A 27386-nucleotide genomic window follows, 5' to 3' on the forward strand; every position below is an offset into this window, starting at 1 on the left:
ATTATCTATTAAGATACAGTTATCAATAAATGATCAATGACGTTAGTTTATAAGTCTATTTATTTAATATAGAATATAGATATTTATATACTCATAATTATGATTAGAAGCCCCACCTTCTTAATCGTGTTTGCAGTTCACGCAATAGACATAGCAACAAATTGAGCGCGTGTTAAGCTCGTGGTCAAGCTACGCTTGATAAGGTCGGCCCTTGGATGGGTGACTATCTACGTCATAATTAGTGTCTCCGTTTTTGAGATGGCACGTTAAATTGTTGGTCTCAGCTGTTATTCCTACATCTTTGACAGCTGTTAAGCTAGACAGTCTTAGAGTTGAGCAGGTCAGATAGGCAGTCGCTCCTTTTAAAACACTGGTACTTAGCTGCATCCGGCAGAATGGAAGCCAACTACAACATATTTGAGAAAAGGCTATGATGATAATTTAGTAAGAAAATAAACAGTCTATTTACTTAGTAAATTACACGAATATTTTAGTTTAATTGAACTTTTTTGAAAGATTGATATACACCTCTTAAATTTACCTTCAAATAAGAGAAGAAAAATTATTAAAATGATTGGAGGAAGAAAATTTTAATGAGTAGTGAAATTAAATGACGTGTTTGTCCCAATTTAATTATTTTTGAAGAGGGGTGTTAAAATTATGTTCGTGTGCAGTATGCATTTTTTGAGACAGTCTCATTAACACCCAACGTGTGGTTATCCTAATCAGTTTCCCCACACCTCTAAGAACTATCAACATTTTTAACTCAGTCCTATCACTTACGCCGGGCGTTAATCACTCAGAAAAGTATTATTCTATTATTATATTTTCCAATAAAATATATCGACAAATTTGAAAGTTATCATATAAATTATGAAAGATAAAATCTAAATTACATTTAATAGGATTGGTAGAAATTAGTTTATTTCTGATTGTGCTGTGAATTTAGTTTTTCTGCATCATGGAAACGGTTGACAACTGCAGTCAAGAAAAAAAGGCGAAATGGAACGAAAGAAAACATTTCTTGAGACAGGTTGGTAATATTTTAAATTAATGACAAAAAAATGATTTATATGGAATCTGAAAAAATAGGGTTTCAGAATCACAGACTGTTTTTTTTTTTAAATAAGGCCAAAGATTAGCAAAAATAATAAAAAAGATTACTCTACAAATCGAGGCCTACCCTTGGCAACGATGAATTGGTTTTCGACATTTTTTAAAGTCACAGGATAATTTCAAGGAGAAGACTAGACATAACTCTTTTAAGAGGCTTATGAGTAGACAGGGATAGGGTACACTCGCAGAATCTTTGTTACTGTGTTAACCTATATTGTGGTGTAGCATCTACCAGGTTTCATCCCAGTTTTCTGGGAAAACAGACATGAACACTCCAAAGTAGATGTAGCACTGTAATATTTAAGGTAAATCATAATAAGACTATTGATTTCTATAATTACTTAAGTGGAAGGTATTCCACTGGGTAAATTTCTTTAAAAAGAAGAAGAAAGAATCTTGGTGCGAATTTGTAGGAAAATATACTTAAAAAAAATAAACGGGTTAAATTTCAGTGGTATATTTGGTTAAACCTTCGGTGACATAGTAGCCAAGTCAGCTGTAGGAAAAATTAAAAAAAAGAAGCCTTAATCGTGATCGTACGTTAAAATAAGTAGAAGAATATGAGGATAGCATGATCAAAATGGCTCCAAAGACATTGGAAATTTTTGAATAAAAGAAAACGTCTTCATACATTGAAGGGTTTTCCTTTTTACCAATCACAGTGCATACATACAATACACAGATTATTGTCAGACTAGCTGTTGCCCGCGACTTCGTCCCCGTGGGTAGAAGATATAAGTTAGGATTTAAACCTGCCCTGTTTTTTTCACATTTTCCATTGTATCTTCGCTCCTATTAGTCGCAGCGTGATGGTTTATAGCCTAAAGCCTTCCTCGATGAATGGTCTATTCAACACAAAAATAATTTTTCAATTTGGACCAGTAGTTTCTGAGATTAGCGCGTTCAAACAAACTCTTCAGCTTTATATATTAGACTAGCTGTTGCCCGCGACTTCGTCCACGTGATCGATTGTATCTTCGCTCCTATTAGTCGCAGCGTGATGTTATATAGCCTATAACCTTCCTTGATAAATGGTCTATACAACACAAAAAGAATTTTTCAATTCGAACCAGTAGTTCCTGAGATTAGTGCGTTCAAACAAACAAACAAACTCTTCAGCTTTATATATTAGTATAGATAATTCCAACGTAAACGGGTTTTTGCAATACTTTATCCTTCCGTATTTCCAATGCTCAAATCAAATGTTTAATAGATTAGATACGGCTAGAATACATAAAAATCCTGTTCTGCATTTAGTGGTTATTGAACAAAGTCAACAAACTTTATTATTTTTATAGCTATTCAATGAAGCTGATTTCAAATGAAATTTTGATGATGAGGCTATAAACATGTGCTCATGAAGAAGACACGTTTTCGTAAGAGTGGTAATCTTTTGACCATTTGCTGTAAGAGCGATAGCTATCATTTACATCCTCTCTCCTAAATTTTTGCGTGTCCAACAGGGTCCATATTGATCTGTAGCTGTTATTTTTTTGTACCACCTGAGTAAGACATATGATATGCAATAAATGATTGAGAATTGAGTATAATTATAAAATACTATATCAAGACATGAAGTGTACCAAGGAAACAATTATCTTTGCACGACCGTCAGAAGAAGTAACAGTAGGCTGGTAAGAAGAGATGACTAAAGGGATATCTTGAAATATTCTAATGGAAACACTCAAATTTTGAATGGAAAAAAGAAGAGGAACTCAGATGATGATCATAGTGTTAAATTTGAATAGATGTAGCCTCAAATCCGTTTTGTAAATTTTGAACCAAAACATTACACGATTAAGGAAAATATTTACTCTTATGCATAGTTATCCACCATCCCGCATAATTGTGCCCCTACCTGGGAAATCCTCACAAAGAAATCTGCACATTTATGCCCTTGTTTTCCAACCAGGTCATCGCACCTACCATCTGTCACCTTCCATCTTAATCTTATCTTATTTCATTAACATTATCGACAAACTGCCAATAAAATGCTGATATCGCGGCTATAACAATGATTTTATAAGCTTGAGATGATAACTGGATTGTCTAGACGAGGTTACTGGTTCAAATTTGAGGTCGTACGAATCTCATCTTGAACTGCACTACTTATGGCTGTCAAGAACTTTACATGAGTCATCCTTGAGTGTCATGCTGTCTTTTTGGTTGTCCTGCAAAATTGATTTCTAGAAGAACGTGTCATTATAGGAATAGTGAATAATTTTCTGCTATTCTACTATGTTAAGTGTATAATAATATATGTGGTTATGTTAAGGCTTAGATTAGCCCCACTGAGCAAGTGATACTTCTAAAAAATCACGTGTCTGAATATTATAATTGAATGTCATTTCTATGCATTTAAGCGTTTTCTACTGACATTAACGATTGTAGAAATGGAGATTGGAGATGCTTGGGTGAAGAGCTGAAAACACTAGCAAAAAACCATACCTTGGACTATGCCAGGAGAACAAGAGCTCAAATTAATTTGACGCAAACTTATACCAGGAATACATTGATGAAGAGAGCTTTGTTTGGTGGTTAAACGGGTAACGATGGCTTATATCAGCAGAAGGATCATATGAACAAATATAATTACAATTATAACGTTCTTATTTACAAATAGATTATTAGTAGTTACACGTGTAACAAAGAACATGAGTGTAATTAAAACTTAGTGTAATTTACTTACATTTTTATGCAAATAAGTAAAAAAAAAGTTTGACAAGCAACTGACCTATTAAATATTAGATACCTTGACCTTTTTTTTACCTGTGCAGCCCTAACTAGTTAGACTAAAACAAGTCTCGCTAAACTAATGAGTCTCTCAAGGTCATGCCGTGTTAGCCATGATTAAGTATTCATATATAAGGTGGTATCTAACTCTAGAAAGTATCTTTAAGAAACGCATAATGGACCTTATGTTTAGGAGATTTTTTGTAAATAATGTTGTCATAGAGCCCATTTATAATGGAATATAATATTATTACCTGGTTTAAAAGTCCACCATATCATTAAGAAATAACTTCCATAGGATTTGTATTTTCATTCTTCATCGTCCACAAGTTCGCTATCATTGTACCCAAGTCCTCAAAATGCCTCTTCAAAATCTTCAGACTCATTTCTTACAATTGTATGATCTGTTTTCAGATCCTGATCAGCAGTGGAGGATGGTCGACCTACTTCATCATGGGTATCTCATTCGGAGCTCCCACAGTGTTCATACCTCAGCTCAGGAACGAGGCTAATTCTGCAACAGCTATCAGTGAAGAAACTGCATCTTGGATACGTAAGTGATGTTTAATCAATTTACTCTTTACCTCAACTGGTAGCCGAAATTTATCATTAAGATTTCAAAGAAAAGAAGCACTTAAGGAGAGTAGAATATGAAGATCTAGAAGAAGAGCCCCCTAATTTGGAATCAAGTCCATCTTAATCAGTAATCTTTGTAGTTACCTCAATAATATTGACATTGACTATTAGTGTTTGTTTAAAGAATTTAAATCATTCTTAGAATTAAAAATACAACAAAATGTTTTTACTAATGATATAATTTTAAAAATTCAGATCGTTATCGTACCTGTGTCTTGATATTAATTCTAAGAAATTTGCTCTTATTTGCCGACGGAAAACTTGTTAAGAATTATAAAATTAATTAGGATGTTTAATTAATTACATGAGCATATCTTGCACAATAAATATACTGGCACGCCTGATGTATTATTTTATTTATACCAAAACTTTTGGGTTCCGCAATCTATATCATCGATACTAATTTAAAAGCTCGATTCCTTTCGATCTTATGTTAAATATTATCCATTTTATCTTTTCAGCGGCCATCATCGTATACGCAGGGCTGCCCTGGTCCTTCATATTTCCAATCCTCATGAAGTACATCGGGCGGAAATACTCCTTTGGTTTCGTCTGCCTCAGCAATGTAGTCACTTTCATACTCTTTTACTTCAGTACGTCTGTTAATCATATCATCGTCAGTGAACTGATTAATGGCATTAATACTGGATCACACTTCACGGTTTCAGTAATGATCATAACTGAATACGCATCACCGAAGAATAGAGGATTCTTCCTAACAATGAAATCTGCTACGCTTTTTTGGGGAATCCTCCTATCAAATGCGGTTGGAACATTTTTCCATTGGAGAAATATAGGACTGGTTGGACTGGTCGTCAGTATCTACAGTCTCCTCATAGCGTTCATAATGCCTGAATCCCCATTTTGGCTAGCCTCTAAACAACGTTATGAACAGTGTGCGATATCCCATCGATTTATCTTGGGAAAAGACAAGGAGGCAGAAATAGCTTTAGAAAAATTGATAAACTATCAAATGGCTGTGCATTCGAATACGAAACCAAAAGATTTCAAATTGAAAGCATTTTTAGCTTATTACTTGAATGTAGTGTCCTCAAAACCTTTTTATAAGCCATACATTTTAAGTTTTTGCGTGCAGTGTTTGTATGTATTTTCCGGTAAAGTTGTGTTTAGTGTATACGCTATTGACATAATAAGTAAAATAACTGCTGGTCATAAAATGTCGCCTTATACGGCCATGTTAATATTAGACGCTGTTTCAGTATTATGTATGTACATAGGATGTGGAATTGTCAAATTAGTTACAAGAAGGAAATTATTAATAAGCACCTGCATGGCTGGAATATCGTTCCTTTTATCGATGTCGGTCTATGCATTTCTAATTAAATTAAAAGTTATGGAAGAGAATAATTATTTAGCATTGACAATGCTGATTGGTTATTCGATTTCAATTTGCTTAGGACCTGTAATATTAACACAGACTATTGTTGGGGAGTTGGTGCCTATAGAAAATAGAGGACTTGCGTCATGTTGTATAGATGTGTCTACTAAAACTCTTTTAGGCACTGTAGTTAAAATATCACCATTCATTTTTAGGGTAGCAGGTACTCACGGTGCGTTCTTGTTTTATGGGGCGTCTACTTCAATATTTTTAAGTCTTTTGTACAAATTTTTGCCTGAAACTAAAGATAAAACTTTACAAGAAATAGCTGAGACGATGGTTGGTAAGAAACAAGATGCTGTGTCACATGAAGCAGCACTATTTATACCAGACGCTAAAGCATAGGTTTTTAACAAATTTAAGTACATATAGTTAAGAATTCAAATAGAAAAATGTATTAAATTTTGTTTCTATGAAACAGTATAAGCTGGAATATACTAGGTGACATTCCAAGCCCATGCCGGCGGACTACTAGTAAAATTAACAATGAAGATGAATGGGAATTAATTAAGAATGATGTTGAGCTAGTCCAGTAGATGTATAGAAAGAAAGTATAGAGCTTAAGTTTAATCAGACAAAAATAGTAATGTACTATAACTTTTAGGAAACTTATTAATATTATTTTACATAAGAGATGGCCTTGCATGCTAGAAAAAAAGAGTAATTAAATGTTGTATTTTATTTGCGTATTTTTATTTACCCTAAGTGAACACACAAGAGGACGTTTTCACAGTACTCATGTGATCGTCAAGAGAAACACCAGTCTAAAGGAACACTAACCAGTTTTCACGAGCACGTTTTGGGAAATTGGCAGTGGTCCTGGCAAGTGGCAAAGGGGACTTAAAATATCAGAAGGAGCCACTAATTCCAATCTTAATCCCGCGTCAAGGCACAACAGCACTGACGTAACATAAAAAAGTAAATTATCAGGCAGCAGGACTTCTTGCTTTACCTTACAACAATAAAACCTCAAAACTACGAACTGAATTTCCAATGAGTTTCTGCATTGAGCTCTAGATGGCGTGCTTGTAGCAAAAAATACCATCGGACGTCCTAATGTCCAATTAGACGATGTGAATCGATAGAGTTTCACCATATCAACAATAGATGGCGCTTTCATAAATAATCCTTGTCGTTCTTCACTTGGTGCTATCATCAAAGTTATTTGCCTACGTCGTGTCACCGATTCAGTAATATTAATTCATTTCGACCTGCTCTCTCAAAACCGCGACGTTCGTCTCTAAGGAATAGCACAACCCTCAATGTCATCGGGAAAATAATTTGTTTGCAGACATTGCGACCATCGCTGTCTTGCCGTTTTAGCCATTAAAGCTAACACGGTTGTTTTTTCAATCATCTTTCATAGATGTTAGAGGCGGCAGATGTTAAAGTATCCACTTGTCGTATCATCATCATTCTGAGATCTTTCTTAACTATGTTAGGTCGGCATCCAGTCTATCTGGATGCAGGTAAGTACCAGTGTTTTATAAGGACCTACTACCGATCTCACCTCCAAAACCATGTTAAAAGGACAACATGATACTACTTAGATTGGTTGTCAGACTTTCTAGGTTCTTACTAGGCTCCACGACTGTGTGAATAATAGCCGGGACCCATAATTTAACCGTACCTTCCGGAACACGGACGATCTCATTATAAAATGGCATGGTCACCCATCCTCGGACCGACCTTATCAAGCGATCCTGAAACTTAACCTGTGATCGATCAAAATGTGCAGTTATAGCGTAGGTACGAGATTCTCCATAAGGTCTACACTCGTCGAGTACCTTTGTATTTTTTTCTAAATAAACGTATTTAATATTTTTAACTTATTCGTGACATAAATATTAATGACAAGTTTTGGTTTCTATTTTTAGCTTACTGGTAAAGCCAGTCTCCGAAAGATATAGCAATCGATTATAAACAAGAATTTGGACAAAAGATAAAAACAGTGGTCAAGTGCGAGTTGGACTCGCCCGTGAAGGGTTCCGTAGTTAACTTTGTTTTTCATTGCTTTTGTTTGAGTTATATTTGCGGTTGCAAATATTCTTATCTAAAAAAAGATAACTGAATATTTTGTACCTTAATTAGATTTTCGTTCAACTGCTTTGTGACAGATATTTTTTTTTGTGTTTATATTTCTCATTTTAAAAGTAAAAAATCAATATCAACATTTTGTCTATAAAAAAAATGTCGGATTTGATAAAGTGTCCGTTTTATACAACCTTAGTATTGAACCTTAAAATACTTGAACAAAAACTAGACAGATAATAAATTAAAAACACTGATAGTAAATTATAAAACTGCATTGAAAATAAGAATGAAAAAACCAGTAAACTGCTAATACCGACTCTAGACACTGAGGGTTCCGTACAAATTATTAGAAAGAACTTAACAATTTATTTGTCATCTAGCAAATTAAACACAACTAACAAGTGAATATTTCAGTTGTCTGGCAGATAGCGGTGCCTCTGTAACAGGGTTGTGTTTTTACTCTGTAAGTAAGGAACGCCAAAAAATGAGGGACTTTAAGAATCCAAAAATCCTAACGTAGATACATCGTGACATTAAATCTGAACAAAGATTGTACATGTATTTAATTTTTTTACAGAAATAAGTCAATTTTACTGTAAAATTTTAATTACGGAAATCGCGAAAAGATTTTAGTGAAGCCTTCGTCTGGTATCGTTACACTATAGGTTACAAAAATAGTAATTAAATAAAGGCGTTTCTCAAGGAACTATCATTGGGTCATTACCCCAGTTATATTTTTTAGGATATTGTTTATTACGTCATGACAAAAATGAGCGGTGTCCTAGTTATTCCATGGATGGATTTGCATTTGCATACATGAAGATGCAGGATCGATCGTAACGCAATCAGGTACCAATTACATTTTTCAAAGTTTAATGTACTTTATTATCTTAGACTCACATCTTGAGCAATCTTGGATTCCAAATGTTGGGATCTGAAATTACCAAGCCGTAATGATCTCGCGTGGTGATCAATGCTCAAACTAACAATGTCAAAATAGGCCTAAGCCCAGCAAGAGTGACCTTTATAGGCTGGTATTACATTATATTATTAAACGACTACAAATATTATAATACCGAAAGAAGCATCCATAATAATTCTTGATATTACCACACTGGTTTGACATCTTGAATTGGGTTCTAATAAATCGTGCCCAATTAAATCAAGAACAGGTTTTCACGGAAAGTTGGAGTATACTGATAAAATAACAAGTCATAACGAAGGTGTTTTAAATATTATTTTAAGGCTTTTCGACATAGTTACCATCGTACATGCACATGCACGGTACTTAATTCAAAGAACCTGCAGTTATGCAATCTATATTCTGAACTAATTAGTTCTTTGTCTATTTCATTTATAAATTTTAAATTTTAATTCAAAGTGAGTTTTGTTTCTTCCTGATCAAATATGACGAAACCAGTAGTTTAATTAGTAGGAAATATCGCTTGGTTTCGTATAGTCAACTATGATGTTTCTGATGTTTTTGTTGGATTTTTAATGTTTTAATAATGAGTGGTTTGGAAGATAAGCGTTCTTTACCATGGATTTACTTTTTTAGACAGGTGAGTTGATTTTTTGATGTTTTCTATTGGGTTATTGGTAATAAATGGACCGTTAATATGTTTTTATCTTTAGAGAATGCGCATATCTACGAATAACTGTAAAAGCTTTAAGTTTTGTAACATTTTTTTAAAGATTTGAAATCAATTTGGAATATTCGGTCAATGAAATATTTTTTAAATTATTTTGCAATATTAATGAACTGTTTTAAATCCACAATTATACTATAATATAATGGTTTTGGATTTTCATTAGCCGAATATTTAACAAATTTTTGTGTGAAAATATATCAATTTTATTCACAAATAAACGTAATAAAGTCATGATAGAAGCAAATAAATTTGAAAGAGAAGAACCATACACACATATAGCAGAACGTCGGAAATCTTTCGGATTTCAAACCACAACGGCAATGGACGCGGATCCATTGCTGCTATATGTCCAAAATACCCAACGGTTTTATTAAATTTGAAATAAAAATTTGAGTTTTGGGTTTATTTCAAAATTTAAATTCATTGTATCTATTCAAAATGTACGGCGCTTTTATCCGGTAGTTTCTATTCTCAACGAGTAAGCGATTTCCTCAACATTGTTTAAACCAACGTTAAAAACTAAGGGTTGATTAAGAATCACCTAGACATACATAAGACAATTTGTATTTCAGCTTTTCATCTGCAGTGGGATATGGTCTTGTCTGTTCTTCTTGGGGCTGTGCGTTGGGTCTCCAACCATCATCATCCCTCAATTAAGAAGAGAAGCAAACTCCACTGATGCCGTCAGCAAAGAAATGGCTTCTTGGTTGTGTGAGTATTTTTGTAATGTCCTTGAATCTCTACTTTTATTTTGTCTGTATACAAGTTGCATTTCTCCAAACGCTAACAATTGAATATATTAAAATGACGAGTCAAAGACAAGTGAACGAAACAGCATTCCGTTATATTTAAAGTCTTTCGTTCGATCTCTATAATAAATTAATGCAGTGAAACTGATATCGATGCTATTTTTAAAATAGTTGGTAGATATCGCTTAAATGTATAAAAATAGCATTCAAAGTGAAAAGATCTCTGATACATTTGTTAAGTAAAATATGCACTTGATATGTTGCTATCATAATAGTGACGTCGCCACTTCCATTTTAGTGATAAAGAGTACAATTAAATTAATTAATTAATTAATTTCAAGTTCTTTGACTAATTTCTCAAATTGTGTTTATTTTCAGCTTCTGCATTCAGCTACAGCGGCATCCCTTGGTCTATCATCATTCCCATCCTCATCGCGGCAGTTGGAAGGAGGATCACCCAAACAATTGTCTGCGTCTGCAGTCTTATAGGTTTCATCATTCTCTATACCAGCTCCAGCGTTTACCTAATCCTAATCAGTGAAATATTTCAAGGTGCCCTTTTCGCATCATTCTTAACAATTTCAGTTATAGTCATTACCGAATACACTTCATCACAGTATCGAGGAATATTCCTCACACTTAAATCTGCAACATTTTTCTGGGGCGTTCTAATTTCCAATACAATTGGAACCTTCTTCCATTGGAGAAATATAGCTGTGTTAGGTATAATTTGTTCATCATATAGTTTACTTACAATTTTATTATGGCCAGAATCACCGCTCTGGTTGGCAAAGAAAAGGCGTTTTGATGAATGTTCAAAAGCTCATCGTTGGTTAAAAGGATTCGACATAGATGCAGAAAGAGAGCTTGATAAAATTATTGCTAACAATCAAAAAATTTATAAAAAGACATCTATAAGAACTGATGTATTGGAATCGATTAAGGTAGTAAATAAGATTGAGTTTTTCAAGCCTCTATTATTATCTTTATTAGTGCTATCATTATATACTTTTTCAGGAAAATTAGTTTGTACCTTGTATGCTATAGACATAATTAAGAAAATTACTAAAAGTGAATCAACAGCTTACATTGGAATGTTAATATTAGATGCTGTTACAGTATGCACGATGTATATAGGATGTGCTTTATCAAGAACACTAAAGAGAAGAACGTTATTACTTGTATCTTCTACTATAGCTGTGTTTTTTATGTTGGTCTTGTCACTATACACTTATTTGGTTAAACTATCAATAATTACTGAAGAAAAACATTTATCTATATCTTTATTAGTTGGTTATTCTGTTGCCATAGGCAGTGGTCCTATGATCTTGTCTACATCTATAACTGGAGAATTAATACCTTTGCAATCAAGGAGTTTTTCTATGTGTTTAATAGCTTTATTCTTTAAGTTTACTCAAGGAACATTTATAAAGGTATCTCCATATTTTTTTGAGTATTTTGATACTCACGGGGCTTTCTTGACTTTTGCTGTGTTATCGTCTACTTGTTTAGTTCTGATATATTTTTATTTACCTGAGACGAAAGACAAGACGTTACAAGAGATTTCTGATTGTATTAAAGGTGTTAAAAATGTGGATGAGTCGAAAGAACTTTTGCAAATTGGAAAGAATATTACCATAGTTCCTAAGAATGCAAGAAGCGATTTTTAGATAATTATTTTTAAATATAGTATTAGTCACATGTTTCTTATTTTAAATTTAAAAATAGTCATATGATTGATTTTACGTTTTCTGCCCAGAGTTTTTGTTGCATAAAGTTTTTGTATATTTAATTTTGACATTATCGGTCAAAAAGTACATATGTAACACTCTTTTTTAGTATAGATTTTAATTATTTAATTTAAATTTATAATAGGCATGTATATTTTTCACACTATCTCCCAATTATTACTAGAAAAGGAAACACGCACCAGGAAAAAATAAAATTATACCAATTACATTTTTTTATTTCTACCAAAAAGAGTTGCCGACACAAATACTAACATTACAAATTACTTTCGCCCATTCATTGTCCTGGTCCAAAAAATGTCTGAAGATATAAAAAAAGTCTAATTTATAGCCCGCGGGCATATCTCCGCTTTGGTCGCCAGTTCAATGCCCGGGTTATCTTTCAAAGCGAAGTGTTCCTTTTCCGTTTATTAATTAGATTTCAGCGGAAATTAAGAAATGAAAAAGCGCAGTTTTTATCCATAAGTATTTTCGCGAAGATTACGTGGTTAACTAATTATGAAGTTAGAATTAGGGATATGACTGAGGGGTGGGTTTTATCGTTATGACGAGTCCAGTGGAGATTTCTGTTAGAGCTTTTGAATATTTCACTGAACATATTTTAATTTGGAATAAGTCTCTTCTTGTGTGTCCATCATGAGAAGCACTGATAAGTATTCACACAATTCAAATCGAAAATATAGGCCAAACTTACACAATTTGAATAACCTTTTTTTATTTGGACTATGAAATCACCCAGTTTAACAAAATTCTAATTGAAAGTAAATGTGACTACTTCCAAACTATACTTCTTATATATTCGACTGGACTTTCATGCTCTGTAGAAAAACAGTATTCAAATAAAATTTTGAGCCAACATCACCTTAAACATGGAACTATTTACTCCATTGAACACTATGTAAAATGCAGCCAAAGCCACAGTTTACAAACTGGAGTCACATGACAATTGGTATCGCATAAAATACGGGAGGTTTGTTAATTGCCCGAAGGTTAGTTACGATTTGATGCGTGCCTTCATTGTCGCGGCTCTAATGTTGATCGCTATCGATTTCATATGGTTTGTTCCTGTCAAGTTAAATGTTTGTTGGGGAAAGGCCTTTTCTATTGTATAGCAATATGTTTGAATTAAAAGTTTAGGCATTCTAAAGGAGAATTTATATGAAAAATGCTACTGCTTTCTTCAAGATGAAGTCCATCCAATGATTGTCTATAAAAGAGCTTAAAAAAACTTTAGAGCATAGCTTAGTGATAAGACTCTCATTGTGATATCATGTATTAGTTGTTCTTTGTGTGGGTGATGTGCAGATGATGATGCTCTTGCATTTCAAATAATACTTTTTCTATCTATACTTATAATAGACAAAAAAGTCCGACAACAATAAAAGGAACCAGGAAAAAAGAAGATGGAGTAGATAAACATATTCTACAAATATCGTGGTTTTATTGATGCATGCAATTTGAAAAATATGATTCTGTTACGTAAGTATTAAGATTTTTAAGAAGCAATTGCAGCAAGTTGTCTATGGTCAAATTTACTTTTTTAACTCACTGAGAAACTTAAATGTCATTTCTTTCTGAACTTTCCCCAATAACAAACTCCCGATTGGGGACCATACCTTAAAGCCCACTATCAATAAAACTATCACGCGGTCCGTCCGTGTTCCTGATGCATTTTCTATTATTAGATCGTGTTGATCATGAGGAATCAACGAGATATTGACCGATTCTATAAATAGCGGTGATCGCAACGAATATTATTCAATGAATCGATTGCTTCTAAATAAGGTTGTGACTCGGTTTGCCTTTAGATTTATGGTGTCATATTGTTAGGAGAGTAATTAGGTCATATGAGTAGGTTTGAGAGTTGTTGATGGTATTTTGATAGATTTGCTGTAAGTCAGTAACCTTGCCTTGGTAAAGGTTTGGGCTTGTGAAAAGCACGTGTGTTTTTATTAAAACGCCTGATTATATATTAAGTTTATGTTGTTTGTTATAGAAACTTAAGTGATTATGAAGGCACTGACATGTTTTTAAATAAGAGGTGTTAATGTCATTTTAGATACTACTCATAGGTAACTCAGATAGGATTGGCAGAAATAAAAGTTTTTTTACAAACATTACGTAATTAACCTCTTACTGTGCCTGGTCAATCGAAGTATTTTGAAAGAAAGCCGTTATTCGTTTATTTGTGTTTAGGTCAATTAGAAACCTACAGTACAATCAATGGGTATAACATAAATTTTCGAGCCAACTAATGGTCTTCGGTTCTTTAAAAAGTGAACTGAAAATCTGATGCTGGTTTCGGTCCCTTAAAACTTTCTCTTTCCCGTTTATATTTTAAATCATTTCCGTTACCAACATCATAACCTTTTTGCTTTAATTATTATAAAACTTTATATTTAGAAATGTTATATTCTTGATACGTTTTTTATATCTTTAGCTCGTAAATGTTTAAGTGTCCTGATTATTCTCAACGAATAGATAGATAGACACACATTATTATATTGTAAACCCTATTTGAAAAATACAAATTTTCACCATGTTAGACGTTGTATGTTACATAGGTAGTTATGAATTGTTACTTGTTAAACCATTTTAAACGCATATTTATAAATTTTATCTTTTTAGATTTCATACCCAAAGAAAAACGACTCCTTGACACTATAGTGTCTGTCTGCTTCTCCACCTGTCACCAGGTCGCATTTCATGAACCATGAAAGGTGGAGAAGCAAAATTTTTACAGCCGAAGTATTTCTGTTGCAAATTTATTTTTCTTTAGCCTTCTAGCACGGACCCCTCAACGTCGAAGCTAAGACTCGTATTTGACCAGGTATTCTTTCTTCAATAGTCATTAACACCTTTTTTGAACAGTTCATCTATATCCATCTCAAAAACAGATTATATCTAGAAATACATTTTTCGCCATGTTTAACTCCAATTATATCAATTAACTAATCTAATTGTCTAACACCATTTTATTTGAGACCTAGCAACAAATATCATTGGCGATTATAAAACTAATTCGTAAATGGGTCACATAATAAAAATTCTGGATGTTCACACAGCAATTAATAGGCAAGACATGAAGACAATGATGACTCATATCAATTGATTACTTACTTCTATTGATGATAAAACTATGTATGGGAATTTTGAGGCAGTTCAAGGACTCTTGAAGAGATTTTTCCCGCGATATTTAAAAGTTATCTTCGAGTTTCAGGGTCATATAGGTATGGGTTCAATAAATACACATGAATAAACAATTAAAAAGAAAATCTTGAATTATATGTCGTTTCGAGAATTCTGTACCTAAAGGGTTAAAAAGGAAAGGTCAGATCGATTTACAGCGGCTAATCGGTAATGCGGGTCGGCTGAGTCTCCGCCCGTCCGTCACCAGGCTGTATCTCATGAACCGTGATAGGTAGGCAGTTGAACTTCTACAGGTGAAAATCAGACTGAAAATGAAGATCGACGTTAAGCAACAGTTGTTACAATCATACATTTGTTGGTATGTTTAATTGAAAATATATTAATTAAATTATCTATCTCTAATTTGTTTATCTTTAGCCCTCTTTGTACGCAACCCTCAGAACACGACATTTAAAAATAATTCCCTTTTGAATGTTAATAAAGGTGTTTAGGTCTTAAAACTATCTGATTTGAGCGATTTTTAAAGCTCACTGTATGTTTAAAATGTTTAATAGTAGTCGTTTCATATCAGTAAATATAAAACAAAACTTAAGAGATAACAATGAATTTCAGCTTATCTCATAATCCATAGAGATAAAATGCAAAAAGCTATGCCCCGGGTGAGGATCGAACTCACGACCTTAAGATTATGAGACTTACGCGCTGCCTACTGCGCTACCGAGGCTCTGAATGCCTAGTGCGAAAATTGTCTGCAGTTTGAATTAGATTTCTAATTTCTAAAAATACCCACCTAAATAAAAATATCTAAATTACTGGTTGGCTATTGCTAGATATTCGGGAATGACTTCTACTTCGAGTTTTCTTTCTTTTATCAAATAAATTCCGACCTATTTGTTATTTTGCAAATAGTTTTATTAACTGGCGCCAAAATATAAAATCGATAGTATTATGTCTCTTTGTCTTTTTTATTTTGTGTAACATAGAGATAATAATGTATCTGTATATTAATAGATAATAAATAACTGTATCTGTAAAAATAATCCGTTTAATATTTTAGTTAAATGGTTCTCTCATATAAATGAGAAAACAAGGAAATTTCCCATATTAATAACTAACCTACATATTTTTACCAAATACCTTATTTTACAATACAAAGAAAAACACAAAAATCAACAACAAATTATCAAAATGTCGTCCACAAAAAACGCTAAAATGTCATGTAAAATTTGTAAAAGCTAACCGCACAGAGCATGCACGAGCCGGCGTCGAACCGCAACTATTGGCGGACGGGTGCAATTGACAGCACACCTCAATTTATGGCCATACTGTCTAGCGGGGAAACTGGGAGCTGTAGTGATACTGGAAACGGCATGGGAAATGTACGAAAAGTAAGTAGGTAATTAATGGAAATACTGCACTCTCAATAGAGCGACTTACGTCACCAACGAATGTCACAACCTCCAACGCGGCAACGTCACCGGGAACGCAAGTTGTCTGCCATGACATTGCGACCGGAGTTGTCGCTCCCGTATAGGCCTTGTTAGTCGTCAGCGCAAGTGCCAAAATCAGAAAAACTAACACGGCTGCTCTTTCAATCATCTGTCATAGATGATAGAGGCCACTGATTAATACATATTTGTTCGGAAAATCTGTAGATTGAAAATAACTTAGGATATTATTAAAAAAAATAAAGTTGTACTGTCTTTTGTTAATAAATGCCATACTTATTGACTTATTCGGGTTTCTTATTCAAGTCACTATTACAAAGAGCCAAAACCATCGTTTCAGACAAATAGTTAGCCATACCTACGCGGAAATCGAACCCACGACGAATCATGCACAGTTTATTTTTATTTTTTTACATGTCAGTAAATAGTAGTCATTTGATCCCATAAAAAATTAACCAATCTTGGCTCAGTAGTTTTTATTTGTAGCAGTATGTTATTGTTTTTAAATATATTATTTAACATAAACACACTTATTAACTCACAGTAGTTATTGGATCAACAAAAAAGTTTTTGATACCTATGTGAATCAAAATTGATTGTGACCAATATAAAATGTTGCCACATCCAGTATTCACAATAGCAACACAGGCAGTATTTAATTAATTCTCGCATTGGAATAGTGTGAATTCTGACTGCAACTGAAGTGAACGGTTATTTTGTTTTGTCGTTTTAATTAATGCCTAACGCTATAGAGGGTGTTACTGTAAATACACTGTTATTATAACTATTGTAGTTTTGTATGCAGGGGTTGATTTTTTGCTGGGTGTGCAACATTTGGCGTAGCTTTCGATTTTTTTTAATGTTGGAAAAATTAATGAAATCGATTTATTGTTATTATTGCCAAAAATGGTTACACTTTGATGGAGTTATTTGCTGTAACAGTAATTCGATGTTTTCCGATTACGGGTGCGACCAGAAGATAGCTCATAGGGACTGCATTTAAATAATATTCAGATTTAATCTCTCATGAAATTATCGAGTTTACTGGCTTAAAAAGCAAATATTAAGTCATATAATGAAATGATCAAGCATAATTTCAACATCTAATCTACTTAATATCAAACCAACAAACACATACATCAAACCGCTAAAACACTTCCCATTAAATTCAAAAACTTGGTCAATATTTTTCCGTTACCGTTCAAAAATAATTTATAATTTAATTAATCATGGCAACCCCGGGGATATCTGCGAAACGAATAAAAAACTCTCGCCAAGGACTGGCTATGAATAAATCATTTGCTAAGATAACCAACAAAATAATTAGCTATGACGCTTACCGTTGCCTTTTTTCTTAATTAAAAATAAATATCAAATGAAGACGTAATCAAGAGGATGGGAGTTCGATTCCCTCGTAAATGAGAAGTGGTAGGTAAAGTTTGTTCAATGGTATTGGGTTCCGTATTGGATTTTTTTTTATTGTTTGATTGGAATGAAATCTGAAAAGGCCGCTGAATCTACTTTAAGTATAATATTGAATGTTTGTAACATGTATGGCATGCAAACAATGCCTTTGAAGAAATGTGTTTGAATTTAAATTAAATGTAGGAAACTTAAAATAAAAATGACGGATTTAGACTGACTTTATTAAATCTTATGCGACAATTTGCACCACATTTTGTAATTTTTTCGCTTGAAATTTTGTACATACCACATCCTTTATGTGACAAAACAACAGAACATCATCATTGTTTTTATTATTTCTTCGCAAACTGTTCAAAGTTACACACCATTCCAAATGTATGACAACAAGACAATTTTGAACCATTACATTATTGCTAAGATAAAAAAAACATTTCTTATCTTTCGAGAACCCTAAAATTAAAATCGCACCTAAGGCGAGTCGCCATTTTGAAATCGATTTTTCATTAAGAATACTAACGAACTTAGGGTGGATTGAAATTCTGTATTTTTATCTTAATTTTCATCTGTAAACAGAGTTGATACTGAAGTATTTATGGAGGTGATCACCTTTTTTTCGTGTCGGTAAAAAGTAATTTAGGGGCACGGTTTTAATCATTTAAAATTATAGATTGGAAGTTTGAATGAGCGTTACATAGTGATTTCTAAAGCCCTCGTGCATGTCACGTCAGATGTTCAGTCATTTTATGACACACGAGGTGAAAATTTGTTTCAAATCGGTTCGGTAGTTTAGGAGTCCATAGCGTGCAAACAACGTGACACATAATTTAAGTCATTGACTTTACTTTGTATATTGTACATTTATCCAATACCTTAGTTTCACAAATAATTTTGTAAATTGACTTGAATGTACTTACATAGTAATTTATCGATAAAATATCTCAGTCATTGAATATTTGCATACCTTTGATTAAAATACTCATAAACAATATTTACAAGTAATCAAGTATATATTTGAACATGTCGGGAGAAGTCTGGACCTCAGCTAGTGAAGGGAATCAGATATGAATCTTTAATTTTCCAAATTTATTAAAACGCTAAGCGAACTCCGCGTTCAAACAGCAATATTTTTAACGACGGAGGTTAGGTGTAGTGATGTAGTCAACTAACTATCGATGTTTTAAAATTTATGGTTGAAAATATATTTTTTTCAGTCAGTTATAGGCGTTTTAGTACTACCCAAATGAACCATTTAAAATAAAATATTACGACTTGAAGTAATAATCCTTAACATAACACTTCAATATAACTAAAACTATATTTTTTTATTAAATTATAAAAAAAACAACTCCCGAACTACGTAATTTAATCCTTGTGTCGCGGAAGATTTCGTATGCACAAGATATTGTCATTCAAAAAAGCATTCAATGATCACCCAAATGCTTGTCCTAAGCACGTAATATCTCTTCTAAGCAAAGTAAAACACACATAAAACCTACGTGTAATTGTTATCCATATAATAATTTAAATCATGTCACCGTAGATTCGCAAACATTCATGTCTTTACCAATAAACCTCATTGAAAACAATCGCCAATACGAAAGTCACGTTACTCGATGACTGCATCGAGCATTCATTCACTCATCCAATTAACCTGGCAACATTCCGTCATCCGGCGCCATACAATTAAAAAGCAATAAATGCCAATAAAACGATGACACTATATACTAAATGCATACAAATTGATGCGTGCGATACTATCGGCTTCATTACGTAACTTAAAACAGCAGTGTACCAACAATCGTCAAACGAGAGCAATAATTTTATCTTTGTATAACATCAGTTTATCAGTGTCATTGCAAAATTTTTGTGATCGCTTTGCTATTGTCAGATAAGTAATACGGCAGCCGATCAATTCGAGATGACATCATGCGATGTAAACATTTGTGTTGTGATTCAATTATTTTATATTGATGTCAAATTGATTGGTCGCGGACACGTCGCGATAAATTTGGAATTAGTCCGCTGTTAAATGGCGGCTATTACTTAGCACGTGAAATTGTTTTTGAATGAGTGGTATCAATGCATGTATCATTGATGTGTCTTTAGGTATCTACAACAGACAACCTCAGTGCAGTTATAAAACGCAGTATAATTAATAAAAAAATATCAATAAAGACCATTGTTTGTAACTATGATTTGCTGAGGACTCAAATGACTGCACGGATAGACAGTTATGACGTGTGTCGTGTAAATTGGGACGTGTCTTGATATGACTTATCGAAGGTTTGATCGCCACGTTGCGCATGTGACTTGAATGTTTTTGAAAACTCTCCTCGACACAAGGATTATATTCCTGAGGAAGAGAAGGAGCCGTAAAAATATTTGGGTGAACTCAACAATTTCTTTAAAATATTTAGAAAATCTTATTAAAAAATCAAATCATACTTATTTTTAAATCTCGTAATGCAACAACGACAATTTCCATCGATAACTCGACAGTCCTCAACCACATCACTAAACTTGGTACGCGATAGGAAATTAAAATTTTCCTCTTCATTTAAAAAGAAGCACTGCCCCAGGCTAACTCCTTAATGCGGTTCTACATCTATTTCAGAATATACTGTAATATCTATCGATGTAGTACCATCTTTAGTTAAATGTTTGTGTGTTTATGTAAACGGTTGCTTTGAAACAGAGCTTTTAGTAATTTGTTTTGACTTCTTCTGTGATATGAGGAGTAAGGATTTTAAAAATTGGTTTATTTTTTTAACATATTTGCATATGCAGAAGTGAAACGATCACAGGCTAAGCTATGACGCGGTTGGTCCGTAAATGGGTGACCATCTTTGTCATAAGGTGTTCCTCCGTGTTTCGGACGGCACGTTAAATTGTGGGTCCCGGCTGTTATTCTTACATCTTTGACAGTCGTTACAGGTAGTCAGAAGCTTGAAAAGTCTGACAACCAGTCTAACCAAGGAGTAGCGTATCGCCCAGGTAACTGGGTTGAGGAGGTCAGATATGCAGTCGCTCCTTGTAAAACACTGGTACTTAGCTGAAACCGGTTAGACTGGTAGCCGACCCCAACATAGTTGGGAAAAGGCTAGGCCAATAAAAATATTTCATGACTACTTTTAAATGCTCCCATTAATCATATAAGGTCTTATAGCCTTTCTCAACAAATGCACTATATAACTCTGCTGAGATCATCGCGTTTGAAAAACAAACAAACTTTTCAGCAAACTTCTCAACTAATCCAATCAAATGTGTTAATGAGATTAAAATAAGAGTCAGTTAAGAAATGTATAGTGATACTGTCCTATATGATAAGTGATACTTTATATGACCGTTGTTTATGCTAGGTAAAGTTTGCAGGCTTCCGATTAAAGAAAAAAAGAAACATGTATTTGTAAGAATGTAGTACAATAGGTTTTTATAGTTTGTAGTCTCTTACTTTCTACCGAATGTCATCGAATCATGAATTCTTCTAACAAAAAAAATACGAAGAGATGGGATACTAATAAATAGGTAATACATACATCAGACGAATAAGTATGAAAGCATACGAAAACCACAAAGTCTTAGCAAAGCTGCATCTAAGACCAGACTGAAAACTTAAACATAATTGAGGCATACAATTTTCACCGAAAAAACGAAATTCAAACGTTCTTTACCGTACGTAGTACCGAAACTTGAAAATCCGTATACATGTACTTGTTTGATCAACCTTAAGGCTGAAAGATTAAGGTTTAGAATTGTCTGGCAATTTAAGTTGGTCTGAGACGGTATTTCTTTGAAAACGTCTCTTTGCCTCAATTAATTTCTTGCGAGCCGTTTTGCGTTCTCAATACGCCAGACCTGCATATACGATGCGAGTTTATTATGAGTTTGGAAGGTTGTGGTTCATATTTGTGGGATTCGGTTATGTTTTGATTGTGTAGTAACTGAATAAAATAAATATTTGACTAAAACAATTGTATACACTGTATCTCGCGCTGAGAAGTTTCTGCTAAAGCAATGTAAAAAAGTTTCCATTTCAAGTAAGCCATTCTTCAGGCACTTTTAAAATGTCACAAAAATTACTTTAGTTGCGCCTTTCCGAAAGGTAAAGGAGATATACCTCCATAAGACTGAAAGATAGAAATAGAAAATAGATATCAAAAGATCTGCGAAGCAAGATAGATTTCTACTAATAATTATATTTTTTCTGTTATTTCCGAAACGTTGTCCTAAATTTGTTCCGGAACAAATCTAGCAGTATTTCAATTTATAAAAAGAAAAATTGAAATCTATTTAATTCTTTAAAATATTACACAGTGCAACGTTTGGTAAATTACACATATTTCTAATTAATATTGTCTTAAGCCTTAGGTAACGAAACTTATATGAAATTACCATAATTTAGGGTTCCGCGGTGTTAATCGAAGATCCGGGATGGTTCAGTGGGTGTCAGAGCGACTCGCGGTTGATTGAAGTCATCGTGCTACATTGGAGAAGTAGTGAAGCTAGACGAACTACTTATATAGAGGGGATAATACGTCTTTTTACGAAACTACATTAAACATACATATAATAATGTGGTAAAATAGGAATTTCTGAGATTGTTCATAAAAATATGAATGATTTCTTGTTTGCAACGCATGGCGTAAAAATATTAAGTACCAATTTTGCCCTGACTAAATTCCCGATAATGTTTGATACAGGTTTTGATCAGAAACCTCGAGTCTAAATAAGTGATAACAATTTATTATGATCGTGAGCACTGGATATAATGCTATGTGTAGCGGGTTCGGTTACCTCGTAGGGCAAACATTTGTTTAATGTAAGAATGGTTGGTCTGAGTCTGGGTATCTCTGTGCATGTGACTTGAATGTTTATATAACCTCTCGCGACACAAGGATTTAATTCCTTACAGCGGGGGTAAACGAAAAGACTATAAACTTCACTCATAGACACGTACAGATCAACTTTAAAAGAATTTCATAAATAATGATTTAAATAAAATACGTGGTATCATCCCCTCTAGCCATTCACGTAGAAGACAAGCATCTTGCGATATAATTTGATTTGTATTTAATTAAACACTGGCATCGATTCCCGTCACTTGGACTCCTGCCTACCCCCGATCGGAATTCTCGTTAAGTCGTGATTGGGGTCCGTGTAGTTTGTTATTTAGATTAGAATATTGAAATCAAGCAATTGACTGACTTGATTCTGGATGTTGTTGTGATATTGAGTGATTGGAGGGTTTTTGAGAAGAGACAGACATGTAGACTGTAGACTAGACTATCTATGAAAAACATCGGTAGCGGCAATATATGTACATGGCGCTAATCAGATTAATATTATCAATGAGTTATTGAGTGTGTAACTCTTCAAGCTGAAACGGCAAATTGATTTCGATGAAGTTTGGTACAAAAGTAGGTGACACATGGAATTACACATATTTTATCCGACTGGGCTAATTGGGAGTAATGATATTGCAGGTCTAACAGATATCCAGGCGGGCGAAGCCGCATGTAGGAATATAGTACTACATAAAGTAAGCAACAGTAAACAATAAAAACAAATTGCTATAACTATGAAGTAAAAATGTAACTACAGAGCTACAAAATTTATATGTATCTAACATCAAAATCATGACAAACAGAAACTTGAAAATTTAAATCTGAAATCATCAATCCGCATTGAGCGTAATAATGAGATCAAATGCTCAAACTTTCTTTTTATACGAAGAGGCAACTGACAAGTGCCCACTAACCTACAGATGTCACATGGCTGGGCAATTTTTTTTTTAAAGTCCATCTATGACACTTATTAAGGCTAGTATTATACTTACCAGTTGCATATTTATTCAAATCAATAATATCTCATGATACCAAAAGAAAACACTCCAGTTTTCCGGCCTACAGATTATTATATTACAGACATCTGTTTACCTTCTACCAACAGCTTTATGAGAAAAACAACGCCACGTTAATAAACTATAGTCCACTAAGCCAGACCTCTGCCTACCCCTAAATCATATATTAGCGGCAAAATGAGACTAATGCGGGACTTATAATCAAAGAAAGAAATTTCTGGCTAGCCACACGTGATCATAAGGTAGGGGCTTTAGTGCATAAGCGGTAGCGGATTACGGTAGCAAGCAATTTCTTGGTACATAATGCGGAATCACTTATATGCAAAACAGTACCCAATAAAAATATCTTAAGCTGTATATCTATGTATTGTGTTACCTGTAATTATGTTTAAATAATGTTCAAATATTACCAGGGTTTCACGAAAGTATTACTATACCCCGCTCTTTATTCATACCGTTTAAGAGTTATCCTCTAATATAGCCCGTTTTTGATAGATACTGTCATGTCAATAAAATATTGTCTGGAAAAATCCGTAATTATTTTTTGACTTACCCCATGTATGTACTGTTATCAGTGAGAACTATAAACAACCAACCTTATAACCGCACTCGCTACCATCTACCACACAGACCGTGTCCAAAAAAATAAAGGGGAGGATGTACCCGGGTGGACATCAAAGCGTTAAGTGCTCCTTTTGCTCATCGAATCCCATTTAGGCGACTCTCCCCACAATAAATAAGATTATGTCCGGTTACACGTTATTCCTCGTTTTCTTATGGGTTTTCAGTAATGGTGTTACTTAGTTCTTGACTTATTTAATGGTGTTCTCGGTTATGGGATATCAAATGGAAGTTTATGTGGATTTGATCCTGTTTGTCCCATGTGGATCATATCGACCAGATATGATTTACTTTACTTTATCAAATTCTGATCTAATTTTGTAGGTTCTATGACAAAGTTAAAAAACGATTATTGAACCTAAAAACGAATAATTTCAAGTAAAAATTTTTTAGTCGCCTCCAAAGAAAGCTTTTAGCTACAAAACATAAATTCACAATGCATAAGATTACTGATCCACTATTCACAAATTTCTACTTCTAATTAAAAGGTTCTCCATTATACTAATATTTGCCGTACTCTAATAAACTAGCCAACACATTTTTTTTCAAGACAACTTGCTTTGAATTTATTAGAATTATTTTATCATGAGCCGACGATTCGATGACGCAACCGCTAGTCGAATGATTATGATTCTTCCTTAGAAAACTTGCCTTAAAAATGTTTATTTATAATATAACTTACAAAAAAACTATAATTCACATTCTCTCGACTGATATTTAACTCAAATAAAGTACATACATAAAAATAATTCCAGACAAATACAGTTTTAATAACGTAGTGGCACAAATAATTTATATTTAGGAAACATTGCGAGCGAATAATCTAAAAGCCATAAGCCTCAGACGAAAAATGTTCTCGTATTCAAGAGTGGACGCGGAACAAAATGTTGTAAGGCATGGTGCAGGACGGAGAAAAACTCCTAATCATTTATTAGGAGAAAGGTTTTATTTAAAGTCAATTACATAACTTGATTATATGGAGCTTGTGTTGTAGATGGAACCGAGATTTATGTTCTGTTTGTAAAAAATTGACAAGCAAATAGACACACAAATCCTGTCACTTACTACCTTCATAATATCGTAAGTATTCCATCATTATTGTCTTCCATTCATCAGTAAACAGCTGCAAGCCTGGGTTGGTCTACACTATAAACGATTAGATTAGTAAATTAGGTTCAATCTTTGATTTGATCTAAATATATAATATACTTTTTTATAAGAAACTGGCAACAGTGCCTAATCTGTATCAAATACTTAAAGGTACTCTTGACAGCCATTCCCATTTCTGGAACTAATTTATGCAGTGACCTTGACTACTTCACCAGTTCATAACACAATTCCTAGGCTAGGCCGATGAATTACTAGGAAACTAGTAAGACAACATGGACCTCGCCGTTGTACCCTCCGCCGGATCTAAAACCAAACACTAATCCTTCTATATACACATTAACAGATTTCTGAAGCGCAATCCGTACAGGGATTTTCTCTATACGAGCCAAGCCCGACCATTCCTCTTTGGAAATACAGCTTTTAATTGAATTTATCCGTATTTACGTACAGTTATTATGTTTGAGTAAATATTTTTGTTTCTCTTGTTTAATTATGTGTAATTAAAATATCTGTCTGGTTGTGTAATTGTTTTTAAGGTTGCGGGTTGCTAGGAACTTTACCCATATTATAATGTTGTAGTTTTTTATACAATACTCTAGTCATGGTCTATTATATATAATTAATACATTGTATCCACAATGTCACAGTCTTCTTCTAAGCGTCTTTGGTAGGATGGGGGACATATTTTCAGGTCTTTATCTACCTATTTATTTATGGCCAGTGATACGCATGAACAAAGAACAAAGGTTCTATATTGCCATAAGATTTGAAAATTTTGACATGTGTCTCCTCTTTGCTTTTAAAAAAGAATAGTGTACTTTATAATCTGTTTCTATTTGTAGGCAGGACAATATCTAAATATCAAGTAAATAAAATTGTCATAGTATTTTTAGTTTGATCATCTAAACACTATTTCCAAGTAATTCACAATAATTATCATTAGCAAAAAGAAAAAAGACAAAAAGGGCGTATAAGCAGAGTAACACTCTTATTTTACGAGTACATTAACAGGAATGCACAGATATTACAAACTTCCCACATTTTCCCTCACTTGGGGAAATGTGGCAAAAAATACCCGAGAATACTATACCCCATCAATTCTCATAGCCCAGATCATTACACCTATCGGAAAGAAGCCCTATTATCTTATTAGAAATTACTGCTGTATCGTACAAGCGATTATAGACCGTATTGGATGGAGGGATGGAAGCGATGCGAACGATATTCCGATGTACATATTCAGCAGTTTATGTAGCATGCTGTTGTTATTACTTATACGGGATCAGATTTACTGGATGTGCTTTGTATTGGAGCGATTTTAGAATTTTGGTTTGAATTTGTGATTTCAGTTTTCTTGTGTTTTTTAATGACACTTTTAGTAAATGTTTTAACTGACTGCCTCTTTTTATTTTGGAATTAATAATCAGGGCCGTAAAATAGCACTAACAAAGAACGTATGGGTAGATTCATTTGCTTCCTACTATATTTATTATTGCACGGATATTCGAGCGGTTGAGGTCATCACGCCAAACGTGCCTGACGTGGTGCGAGTTCAATCTCCGAGCAGAACAAGCATTTATATGATCCACGAAAGCTTGTCCGGACCATATCACATGAGTGTTTGAGAAACTCCCTGCTACACAAAGATTAAACTTTTAAATGCAGGAGTCGATCATAAAAAATATACCCAATAATTCCAATATTT

At 33.6% G+C, this 27386-nt stretch overlaps 2 protein-coding genes and 1 non-coding gene across 3 annotated transcripts in view; 2 read left to right on the top strand and 1 right to left on the bottom strand.

The window, feature by feature from the left end:
* The first annotated feature begins 783 nt into the window (after window positions 1-783).
* Window positions 784-6375, top strand: LOC113502917 (facilitated trehalose transporter Tret1-like). Its single transcript, XM_026884672.1, has 3 exons — window positions 784-1033; window positions 4264-4402; window positions 4947-6375. The coding sequence occupies exons 1-3, from the start codon at window positions 962-964 to the stop codon at window positions 6227-6229; spliced, it is 1494 nt and encodes a 497-aa protein (XP_026740473.1). The 5' UTR covers window positions 784-961; the 3' UTR covers window positions 6230-6375.
* Window positions 6376-9426: 3051 nt separating this feature from the next.
* Window positions 9427-27386, top strand: part of LOC113503120 (facilitated trehalose transporter Tret1-like) — a 37905-nt gene continuing 19945 nt past the window's right edge. The window contains exons 1-4 of the mRNA XM_026884938.1: window positions 9427-9480; window positions 10143-10281; window positions 10698-11263; window positions 16465-16605. Of these exons, the coding sequence (XP_026740739.1) occupies window positions 9427-9480; window positions 10143-10281; window positions 10698-11263; window positions 16465-16605 (900 nt within the window). The remainder of the gene's footprint in view (window positions 9481-10142; window positions 10282-10697; window positions 11264-16464; window positions 16606-27386) is intronic.
* On the bottom strand, window positions 15869-15941 carry Trnam-cau. The gene has a single exon. It is a non-coding gene; the product is annotated as a tRNA-Met (tRNA).

The sequence above is a fragment of the Trichoplusia ni genome, chromosome 18 (genome assembly GCF_003590095.1).
Source record: "Trichoplusia ni isolate ovarian cell line Hi5 chromosome 18, tn1, whole genome shotgun sequence".
Classification (NCBI taxonomy): domain Eukaryota; kingdom Metazoa; phylum Arthropoda; class Insecta; order Lepidoptera; family Noctuidae; genus Trichoplusia; species Trichoplusia ni.

Excerpts from the sequence above, each read along its gene's own strand:
- LOC113502917 (XM_026884672.1), top strand. The coding sequence starts at position 962 with ATGGAAACGGTTGACAACTGCAGTCAAGAAAAAAAGGCGAAATGGAAC. Across the intron at positions 1,034-4,263 it reads GAAAACATTTCTTGAGACAG|ATCCTGATCAGCAGTGGAGG; the intron begins GTTGGTAATATT and ends ATCTGTTTTCAG. Across the intron at positions 4,403-4,946 it reads AGAAACTGCATCTTGGATAC|CGGCCATCATCGTATACGCA; the intron begins GTAAGTGATGTT and ends TTATCTTTTCAG.